Here is an 11,960-nt window from a genome sequence, read left to right on the forward strand (position 1 = left end):
TCCAAGAGCCCCTTTTACAATGAGGCGGGCAAAATCACCCACTGCGGTTGCCCCAGTAACGGTAACTCCGCAACTGTGACGCACGAACTAAACAGCCCAAACTGCGATAGATTATCCTAAAACACCCTTCTTCCTGCCCACGGCCCACCCCGCAAAAGGCTTCAAAAGACTGAGCTTAATTAAGTTTAACTAAGCATTGTCATTTTTTCTCAGGAACATTTGTTGACTTGTAATATGGTGACCCTGAATCCTCACCTGGGTCCCTCTGTGCTGTGTGATTGCTGTCGACTCAGAATAAAATGTCAACTTGTGTTTCGAAACCTTTTTCCAGCTTTCAAAAGAGAGTCAGTAAAAGGGGTTAAGACTAAGGTGATATTTCCGGATATTTATAACGAAATCCGCCACAACATTGTTACCAACTTGGCACCTCGCTTTGACAACAGACAGCTTAACACCCTAGGACACAGAGAGCTATCTCATTGTTAAGATGAACAATGAGTGGCAAATTAAGAGCGCTGTACTTAAGTTCAAACTCGTCCTGTTTATAAAAGTCGATTTTTTTTAGATTCTGGTGTTGTGCCGTAATGAGCAGACGTGACTTCTGTGGCGTTTGTTAACTTTTTTAATGCCCTGACAACACTCACGCGCACACACTAGATATCATCAAATAGCAACCTAGATGTGATACGTTAGATCCCATGCTATTGGCTGCGTGAGCCCAGAGTGATCATAGGACGCGTAGTCCGTACACTACATCGATGAATTAAAAACCGCCATGCCTGAATAAAAGTTAAGCAGGTCAAATCAATCCATACTAGTGACTATAGATAATGCCACAAATATTGTTAATTCAGTACATGACACAGATGGACTCAGACCACAAATAGGATGTGTTGCTCATGTGGTAAACATAGCTGCTAAGAGAGCTGTAGGAATCAACAGTGTGCCCCGCCTGACTTTACAAACAGTAAAGATTGTTCTCAGCACTTTTATACGAAATTTCTTCAGATCAGTAAGAAGTAAGCACATAAATATTACAGGGCAGTCAAACGATTAAAATTTCTAATCGAGTTAATCACAGCTTAAAAATTAATTAATCGTAATTAATCGCAATTCAAACTATCTCTAAAATATGCCATATTTTTCTGTAAATTATTGTTGGAATGGAAAGATAAGACAAGACTGATATATCACTGATTCTTGAGAATTTGTCCAAAACATGTATCACCTGGAAAAATGCTTATTCCGTTTGAAAATAACTACATTTTCACAAAAAACATGAATCAAATGTATAATCAGAGGGTTTTATACACATATGTAACAGGCTTTTATTGGTGGACTATCAATTTTAATAATTTTGTGACATTTTGCTGGCCCATTGCGTTCAAAATCAGCTGTCCCCCAATGGGAGCTTATCATTTCAATTTGATTAAAAAAACTAAAAGTAATTATGAAATTTAATATTAACCTCACCAGATTAAAAAGTTTATTGTTATATTTATAAAATACTACAAAAAGTGAATTTTGAAAAAAATTAACTGTCATTTTCTGATCGATCAAAATGTGTCCCTCACCTCCAGTCACTACCGTCAGATTTTTTTGTAAAACCAATAAAATCAGTCAAGTACAAAGTCCATTACCCCTTTTCAAACCTTCACATCTTCTTCATGGTTCAAGATCACTCAAGCTCCTGTAAGTTTGCCATTTTCTCTAAAACCTGTATATATTCATTTAAACTGCTTCTGTTGCAACCATAACATGTCACCACCGTATCTTTTGTGTATAGAAAAAAAAATAAAATTACAACATACATGTTTAATATTTAAGAAGAATTTTGTGGCAGCTAGCAAGAGAGTGAAAACAAGATGGCTAATGTGGACTACCTCTGCATAGCATGGAAAAGACTAGATTTTTGTCACTACCGTCAGATGTCACTACCGTCAGACTTTCTGTCTGACAGTGGTGACATACAGACTGACGGTAGGGATGAAAACGTCCAAATGGTCCCTAAGGAAGGATTACTTATGATTTGCTGACCACAATTAGTACAATTATAGTTTTTATTTTTTTATCTATCTTTATTTTATTTGTATTTGTGTATGAGAATAGCAGAGTTTGTTCTTTATTTCCTTTATAACGTTGATACGATTCATTTCTGGTCAGATGATCCCAGGAAGCAGTATAAAACCAAAAAAAAACTTTTCACTTCTCTGCAGTGTCCCTCCAACTCTAGGTTTCCAGAGAACCACCTGGAACTTCTTCCCCACCTCACAAGGGAAGGGAGCCCCAGACGGGGTTGGAGGAACTGTGAAAAGGACTGCTGATAGCCTTATACTGAGGGGAAAGGACATTGTGGATGGCAGTGTCTTTCATGAGATGGTTGGGAGGAGTCTGTGCAGTACCAAGTTCTTCATTATCATAGAAGCTGACATGCAACCATATGATGCACTCTTAAGTCAGACACTAAAAGCTGTACCTACCACTTGGAAAATCCATCAGGTCATCCCAACAAACCAAGAAGACTTTGAGATCAGATGCAGGTTGCTGTCATGTTTCTGCAGTGAACCAAAGACTTGCAAATTTTTCAGCCCTACGACATGCCAGTTGAAGGCCAGCACACCCAGGGCCGAGGACGACGATGGCCCACCGCAAAAGAAAAACAAAAGTCCTCTGGCAATGCTCATGGAGGAGATGGAGCAGGAATAGGAGAGCGAGCCACAGGAAGTGGTGGAAGATGAAACACCAACCAGCAGGGTTCCACTTCCTGATGGGACTATAGCCGATCTATCTGCTGATGAAGTTCAGTGCAGAGATTGGCTTGCAGTGATTTATGACAAGAACTGGTGGTTGGGAAAGGCTGTAATGGTGGATGCTCAGCATGAAGATGTACAAGTGGAGTTCTACCATCCTCATGGGCCTAACCCACAATTCAGTCCAAAACAGGGAGAAGGGATGTGTGCTTCATACCATTTGAACACATTCTGGTCAAACTCGTGGAACCATCTGCACCAGGTCGTGCAAGCAGAAGAAGACAGATATACAGCCTGTCTAATGAAGTCATGGACTACATAGAGGAGAAACACGTACATTACAGGGGCTGACAAAGCTGAATGAGTGTTGGAGTGATAAAGTTGTTGTCTTCTCTCCAATAGGACTATATGTTCAAAAATGTTGCCAATCAAATATGTAACACAGTGATCATACTTGTTCTTTGTTTTGCAAATTGTTAAATGAAGTTGTAAAACAAAAAAGCATGACTGGTGGTTTATATTTTGGAATTATATGTAAAAAAGGAGGGCACTGTCACTACCGTCAGATTTGTGTCACCACCGTCTGGTCCAATGTCACCTCCGTCAGAGGTACTTTTATTTGTTTTAAATACATATGTTTGTGATTTGTTAATTCAGTGCTCCTGGGCTATCAAGGTAAAATTCAATTTTATTAGAGAAATGTGTTTGTAGATTTTCAAAAAACATTATTGACATATTTAAGTGAAAAGTAAACGTTGGATTATGTAAGATCTTATAGAGGAGTATACTTGAAACAGTATAAAAAAAATAAAGGAAAGTGAATATTTACCGTTTAGCACCATATATGTGTACTTATATTGAAAGGCATTGGCTTGAAAAGCTCCAAATTGGTATTGGACTTGAAAAGTAAAAATAAATGAGCTTTTTATTGTGTCTGACGGTAGTGACAAATGCAACACAGTGACTCAAAAAGCATCCATTTTATGAAAAAGGTAAAAATTGGGGAGCTGACACCGGTACATTGCTGAAAAGCTAAGACATTGGTCTATAATAACATTACTTCAGATTTTGCAATCAAAACTTTTTTTTTTTCCAAACAAAAAAAAAAACCTGTTTTAGGCAAATTCTTAAGAATCAGTGATATATATTCAACATACTGTACATAAGTACTGTATTTGTTTATTATAACATTATTAACATTCTTTCTGTTAAAGGGACTTGGAGTTCTTAAAAGATAGATGTCAATACAAGTTATAGTAATTTTATATAAACCCCTCTGTATGGTTTCGTTTTCATAAAATTTGTAAAATTTTCAATCAAAAAATAAACTGATAGCTCGCCATTGTTGATGTCGCCGAGCGGGACGAGGGCAAGTTTTTCTAGTGCGTTTTGCCCCTCGACTGATGCCGTAGTTTCCGGGTTTATTGTTCCTTACGTTCATTTGAATGTTGACTTCACAAAGTATGAGACCGCTGATAGTTTGTATATTGTGACTAAATATTGCCATCTGGTGTATTTGTTGAGCTAAACGAAATGTTTGAATAGAGTTTGACCTAAGTCTGAGGAAGTTTTGTGTATTTTGCATAGCTATTTTGATTGGGTATCCCAGCTTTTCTTACTTCTTTTACTCTAGCGACTTAACTGTTTCGCCAAAATGCATGATGGGAAGTTGGGCAACCATGACTGTCAGTGGTGGCTGCAAATGGTATGTGTTCTGCGTTTTGTTCAATGAGGCGTGTTAAGAAAAAGATCATCTCCTGTTATTCTTCCCCACGCCGCACACCTCAATTGTTATGATTGTTGTGAAAGAGATGCAAACGCTTATGCCAATAAATGGTGCGGCCCCAATTGAATGCCTGTGTCCACTCACTTTTTCTGCCTCTTGACTCTCAATAAATAAAAAACGGCGCCATTGTAGTCTGTTTGCGGCAATGCATTAGTGGGTCATTCCGTGCATGCGTTAAATACGTTAAATATTTTAATGTGATTAATTTAAAAAATTAATTATCGCCCATTAACGCGATAAATTTGACAGCCCTAAAATATTATGCACTAAAATGCATGTTTATATGATGGAATTGTTATTTTTGTTTATTTTGCTTGTTAGCAAAATAAAAAAAACAATGAGGAAAAAAAATAACACTTGTATTTTTTGTTTCTGAGCATTAAATGTATTAAATCTAATAGAAAATCGTGTCCCTTGTATCGAAAATCGTATTGAACCGTGACTTAACTGTATCATTGCACCCATATATACACTTGGGAAAAAATATTCCTACCTGCTTTGATGGGCTCCTCCATTTCATAATCCCAGTGCTTGGTGGGCGGGGATAATTGAACACGTTGGATCGTCTGTGGAGGTCAAAACAAGGCTATTGATTTCACTACTTTCACTAGTAGGTGGAGATGTATTAGGTTCTGTATGTCTATGTACGTATGTGTTCAAAATCACTGAAGAGCCAATAAAGGGATAATTGGCAAATTTGCAGGATATGCTTGCAATACGATGATGTGAAATTTTGGAGTGACCGGGTCATAGGTCAAAAAAGGAATTTTCTGATAATTTTTTAAAAACACCTATTTTAAAGACTTTCAAAACCACTTTTCCAGTTTTTCCAGCATCCTTTTAACTTCTCCCAATTTTTTTAAGGATCAGGTAGAAATATGGCGCCTTCTCACAGGTACGCAAATGTCTTCCAAAATGTTCTACGACCCTGGAGGTTGGAGAAATTTAGTTTGAAAGATGCTGATTCTGAACTCCCCAAGGTGGGTGCATTCCCTGGCGACAGAGAGCGTTTTGTGGCAAACTCTGAGCGCGGCATGCTGTTCGGTGGACACATAAGTCACAGCCTGGCTCTCTCTCCTCTAATTGCAAAACTAAATGACATCTCGATGTACGTTTGTAGTTCATGACAACAAAAAACTATTCTGTTCTTGACGAAAATAGTAAAGCTTGTATATCAATTTCCCTCTTTTACTAACGACCACATGACAACATAGACTGAGATCTGGGCTAGCAATGAATGAGTTAGAGTGCATGTGACACGAAAAAGGATGTTTATTTCATAATACACGCGTTATTTTATGCTCCTGAATGATATGGACTGCTTGGATGTGTGTGGAAGCGATCGCTATATTTATTTAGTTTTTTTAATCCCGCGCTATGAAAATGAGTGACTTCCAGCTTCGGTCTTGCATTGAGGAGGAAGGCGCTGTGACGTGTACAGATGAAGGCGTCCTTTTCACTAAACAGCGGTACTGTTGTGTATGAGGACTAAGGATTCAGCTGATTTTGCCGATTAATACGTTTATTTTTCGCATCACGCCAGCCAAACGGCTGCAGAAAAATCTTGCTTTATGAGGGAGAGGCGTGTGCGCCTTTTTGGAGTTTCAAAAGGTTCCCATTCACCGTGGATATTGGCCAAAACAAGCCCTACTACTGTGGGACCATTGGACTTACGAGGAAGTGAGTAAACATCTTGTTTTGTATTATGTCAAATACGAATACAGCGATTATACGAATACAGCGATTACAAAGTAAACACTACAAACTTTCTTTAAATAAAGGACTACTTACGTTTGATCATTGATAGGTATACTGTATAAAAAGCTCTCCTTATGCAAATTAGCTGCACGTTAGCTGCACAACAACTGCAGCCGCCCTCCTCCGGGGAACGAACTGTAAATTGCTCTCCGCCGGGCGGTTTGCCGATCAGTAAAGACAATCGACAACCCAGTCGTCATGTCAAATAATCCGGGCTAGTTATGTGTGAATTTCCGCTTCGAAGACTTTGAAACATCACTCGGTTCGGGTTAGTATGTCGGCTAGCTGTCATGCCTCTTGGTTTGTTTACATTCTCCTAAGCCGGGGAAGGGAAATGACATATGTCCGATTTAGGTGTCATAAAATATCATTCGGGAGGTGCGACAGTAAAGGTGAAGTCAACAGTTTTGACCATTATGGAGTAATTTTGCCATGTCGTCCTGAATAAGTGCTTTTTTATTATTTCATATTCCATTTAGCACAAGAGTGTTATTTGTCATGACCATGCCATTTATTTAGATATTGGGGAAAATACTTGGATAAAAAGAATATTGTGTAAAAATATTGATGTAAAGAGACAGAAACTGACATTTTGCAGCTCTCTTCGTCGCGTTTTCCTCGTTGTGAACAGTTCCCCCTCGATGGGCTGACCGGTCCTTCTCAAGCCATTTATTTAGCTATCGGGGAAAAATACTTGGATAAAAAGAATATCCTGTAAAAAAATATTGGAGTAGAGAGACTGAAACAATCACATTTTGCGGCTCTCTTCTTCGCGTTTTCCTCGTTCTGAATAATTCCCCCTCAATGGGCTGAATAGTAAAACCGATGAGCCCAGTCACCCGCTGACGTCATCCACCTGTTAGGGACCCTAGAGCCCTACAATGGTAGGCGTGGCTAACCGGCAGATTAAAAGACTAATTTCTCGTCATCTGCGCTTTGCTAAATTGTTCTATATAGTCGAATAGTCTCAAAATATGATTCTAATTGACATAATAATGCTATTTAAGACTTTTTTTCTCCTGTCATATGCGCTTTAAGCTAATGAAAACTTTAACAGAGGTCCACTAAAGTGGGACTGTCCTGATGAAAGGGTTAAATAAAATTTACAGAGTAGGTCATATGAGAAAATGTTCATACTTAAAATATAGCAAGGTTTTGAATTTGGCTGCTTGGGCAGAAGTGTGCTAGATTATCAGCGTTTTAATACATGACACCATAAGGTTATCATACCGGTCTGTAACCAAGCATGGTCATCTCTTCCGCTTTGGTCCTCTCTCTTCTGTAAGCCTCAGAATACTGATGACTCTCAGAGCTGAAGGATCGCCGACTAGATTGGTTCCCGTCCGGGCTGTATGACTGTTTCTCGGACATCCAACCCGTACTGACGGCGTGGCTCTCGCTGCAGCCGCTTTGAGGGCTGAAGCTGCCAACGCGGTAGTCTCTGTCCTGTGAAGTGCTTTGCCAATCTAGGTTGTCAGCGTCATCGGGTGAACCTTTCGCAGATTCATCGAAGGGGTCATAAAGTTCAACCCTGGAGGTAAGAGAATTTTTTGTTCTACATTTCATTTGACTTGAACGGTTTGACTTTTTGGGGTATAAGATGGCGCAGTGTTACTTTTCATCACTGTTTTGCTCCTGTGAATTATCTTCAGGATCTTCCTGACCGATCGGTTTGAATGAAGACTTCCATTTAGAAGCACCAGAAGCGGGGTGCGCTAAAAGGGGGGTAGAGGTAAGTTAGTAACGTGACATAATAGGGAGGGAATCTGTTGTTAATAGGAAATCTAAATAGCGCACTTTAAATCTCAGATTTCATTTAATTTTTTTTTTTAACGAATGTTAACTCATCGATAGCGATAGGCGTCCAGTCCATTTAAACTGGGCAGGTTGGCAGGAAATGAACGAATTATTTGTTTAGAATTGTATTCTTAAAAAATAAAATACAAAAACAATGATTAAAGAAATAGAATAGGGAAAATTGTACAATTAAATATTAAAAATATGATGATGATGAAAACAAAAAAAATTAATAGAAATAAGATTTTGTTAACAAAAATGGTCACTTTAAAAGGAACTAATTAAATTTTAAATATGAACTTTTTAAAATATATATATTCATTTTACTTGAATTTTTTACCATTTTATAAATTTTAATTTTTAAAAAATTATATTAAAAATTATTATTATTATAAACTGCTGCCCTGGCGACCTGACCCTGGATCAAGCAGTAGATAATGGACGGATTAAAATATTAATAACACGATTAAAAAATATGTAATTAAATAGTTATATTGAAAATACTAAATACAATTAACTCACTGACTGCCATTGACGCCCATGGATGTCCAGCCCATTTTGAGTGGGAGGGCTAACAGCTATTATCTGTCATAATAAGCAATTTATTGACTACAATCAAATACATTTTGACTGGTTGTCTGCCAGCAATTATATGTCATTATTAGGGGTGAACGATATTGAAAAAAAATGACATTGCGACATCTTGGGGGTTTGCAATGCATTGCAATATACAGTATATTGAAATAATATGAAAAATAATTTTCAGATGACTTGAATAGCTCTGTCTCAAGGAATTGCTTCCCAACATATGCTTCTCAAATGTTTATACAGTGGTATGAAAAAGTATCTGAAAATTTTGGAATTTCTCACATTTCTGCATAAAATCACCATCAAATATGATCTGATCTTTGTCAAAATCACACAGATGAAAAAAACGGTCTGCTTTAATATTTTGTGGGCCCCCTTTGGCAACAATAACTTCAACCAGACGCTTCCTGTAGCTGCAGATCAGTCTGGCACATCGATCAGGACTAAACTTGGCCCATTCTTCTCTACAAAACTGCTGTAGTTCAGTCAGATTCCTAGGATGTCTGGCATGAATCACATTCTTAGTCATAGTTTTGCATATAGCTGATGTGTGCACAGACATATTGGACTGTGCCAGTGATTTTTGTAAGTCTTTAGCAGACACTTTAGGGTTCTTTTTTACCTCTCTGAGTATTCTGCGCTGAACTCTTGGCGTCATCTTTGGTGGACGGTCACTCCTTGGGAGAGAAGCAACAGTGCCACACTCTTTCTATTTGTAGACAACTTCTCTTACTGTCAATTGGTGAACATCCGGACTATTAGAGATGGTTTTGTATCCTTTCCTAGCTTTATACAAATCAACAATCCTTGATTGCAGGTCTTCAAACAGCTCTTTTGACCGAGCCGTGATGCACATAAGATAATGCTAATTCTTACCAGATCTGTGTTTTACAGCGGGCAGGGCAGCTTTAAACCCCTCATCAGTGATTGGGCACACACCTCACTTAAATTGTTTGGTAAAAATTGTGGTTTCAAAGGCACTTTAAGTCTCCTAAGGCAGAGAGAGGGTTGACTTATTTTTCCCCCTTCTGTCAATGTTTGCATGCTGCTATCCTCATTAAAATGTGAAAAACCATAAATTTCTGGGTGGTTTCAGTTACAGCAGTTTTTAAATCTGTGTGATTTTGACAAAGATCGGCTCACAATTGATGGTGATTTTATGCAGAATTGTGAGAAATTCATATTTTAATAAGGACAGCATGCAAACAATGACAGAAGGGGGAAAAATAAGTAAATGAACCCTCTGCCTAAGGAGACTTAAAGAGCACTGAAACCAATTTTTACCAAATAATTCAAGTAAGGTGTGAGCCCAAACACTGATGAGTGATTTAAAGGTGCTCTGCTCACTATAAAACACACACTTGGTAAGAATTGTCTTGATGAGAAGTATTGTCTGATGTGCATCATGGCTCGGTCAAAAGAGCTGTCTGAAGACCTGCGATCGAGGGTTGTTGATTTGTATAAAGCTGGAAAAGGATACAAAACCATCTCCAAAAGTCTTGATGTTCATCAATCGACAGTCAGAGAAGTTGTCTACAAATGGAGAGAGTTTGGCACTGTTGCTTCTCTCCCAAGGAGTGGCCGTCCACCAAAGATGACGCCAAGAGTTCGGCGCAGAATACTCAGAGAGGTAAAAAAGGAACCCTACAGTGTCTGCTAAAGACTTATAGAAATCACTGGCACAGTCCAATATCTCTGTCCACACATCACAGCGGAAGCCACTGCTGTCTAAAAAAAGCATTGTTACTCATTTAATGTTCGCAAAAAGGCACTTGGACACTCCACAGAAGTTTTGGCAAAATATTTTGTGGACTGATGAAACCAAAGTTGAATTGTTTGATAGTAACACACGACGAACGTCATGTGTGGAGGAAAAATGGAGCAGATCATCAACATCAACACCTTATCCCCACCGTGAAGAATGGTGGAGGAAGCGTCATGATTTGGAGCCGTTTTGCTTCCTCAGGGCCTGGACAACTTGCAATCACTTAATGGAAGAATGAATTCAAAAGTTTATCAGGATGTTTAGCAGGAAAACATGAGGCCGTCAGTCAGACAGTTGGAAGCTAAAAAGAGGATATATGCTGCAACAAGACAATGATCCAAAACACAACAGTAAATCAACTTCAGAATGGTTTCAGAAGAACAAAATACAAGTTCTGGAGTGGCCAAGTCAAAGTCCAGACTTGAACCCTATTGAGATGCTGTGGCACGACCTGAAGACAGCGATTCATGCCAGGCATCCCAGCAATCTGATTGAGCTACAGCAGTTTTGTAGAGAAGAATGGGGCAGGTTTAGTCCTGATCGATGTGACTGTTATTGCTGCCAAAGGAGGGGCCACAAAATAATAAATCATGGTTCACACACTTATTTTCCTCCTTCTGTCATTGTTTGCATACTATCCTCATTAAAATATGAAAACCTATAAATGTTTGGTTGGTTTAAGTTAAAGCAGACACTATTTTTTCATCTGTGCGATTTTGACAAAGCTCAGATCACATTTGATGGTGATTTTATGCAGAAATGTGAGAAATTCCAAAAGGTTCAAAGGGTTTTTCATACCACTGTATTTGGCAGGCCTAGTCATTATAAGAAAATTATTATTATCATTGGCTGCCATTGATGGCGATGGAAGTCCAATCCATTTTGACTGGTTGGGCTGGCAGCAATTATGTCTATGTGGCATTATAAACAATTTTATTAACTCATTAACTGCCATTGAAGGCGATAGTCAAATTGAATTTGAAGTCTGTCGCCATCAATGAAACTGAATCATGATCACTTAATGCCAGCCGTCCCAGTTAAAAGATTTGATGTCTATAACTGTCACTAGCAGTGAATAAGTTTAAATATAAAAAAATAATAACCAAGTAAAGTTGTTTTTTTAATTACCTGAAATGAGTGTTTATTCACTAGCAGCGAATGAGTTTATCCACTCAAGTTTCTACTGATAGCATTATTTCATTTTTTAAAATAACAACTTTAATCTTGAAAATGACAGCAATACATTACTGTAGACTAAAAATTAATAATACAGATTTTTACCTTGAAAATGTTTTACTTTTTGACAGCGGGATTTCATGGTTTACCTGACCGAGTCTGAGCTGCCTTTTCCGGCGTCGCCTGAACAGATGCACCGCTACTCTTGGGCTTGGCTGAGGATTTCATCGGAATATGTATCATGCTTTCTTTAAAGTCTTTGGGCACTCTGGTAAGTAAAAATAAAAAAATATTATGACATGCCACAATGCCGAAATGGCTAAACAACAGTCGTCCTAAT

At 38.3% G+C, this 11,960-nt stretch overlaps 1 protein-coding gene across 4 annotated transcripts in view; it reads right to left on the bottom strand.

Moving 5' to 3' along the window:
* Window positions 1-11,960, bottom strand: part of LOC130929986 (volume-regulated anion channel subunit LRRC8D-like) — a 46,881-nt gene that overhangs the window by 20,069 nt on the left and 14,852 nt on the right. For 2 of the 4 annotated variants that reach the window (XM_057857638.1, XM_057857639.1), the window contains exons 2-5: window positions 11,770-11,888; window positions 7,910-8,009; window positions 7,525-7,825; window positions 5,030-5,102 (exon numbers count right to left, since the gene is read on the bottom strand). In XM_057857638.1, coding sequence (XP_057713621.1) covers window positions 5,030-5,102; window positions 7,525-7,825; window positions 7,910-8,009; window positions 11,770-11,888 — 593 coding nt within the window. Of the gene's footprint in view, window positions 1-5,029; window positions 5,103-7,524; window positions 7,826-7,909; window positions 8,010-11,769; window positions 11,889-11,960 lie in introns of those variants that run through there. The other 2 variants (XM_057857637.1, XM_057857636.1) reach the window with 1 other exon arrangement.

Source organism: Corythoichthys intestinalis, chromosome 14 (genome assembly GCF_030265065.1).
Source record: "Corythoichthys intestinalis isolate RoL2023-P3 chromosome 14, ASM3026506v1, whole genome shotgun sequence".
Lineage (NCBI taxonomy): Eukaryota > Metazoa > Chordata > Actinopteri > Syngnathiformes > Syngnathidae > Corythoichthys > Corythoichthys intestinalis.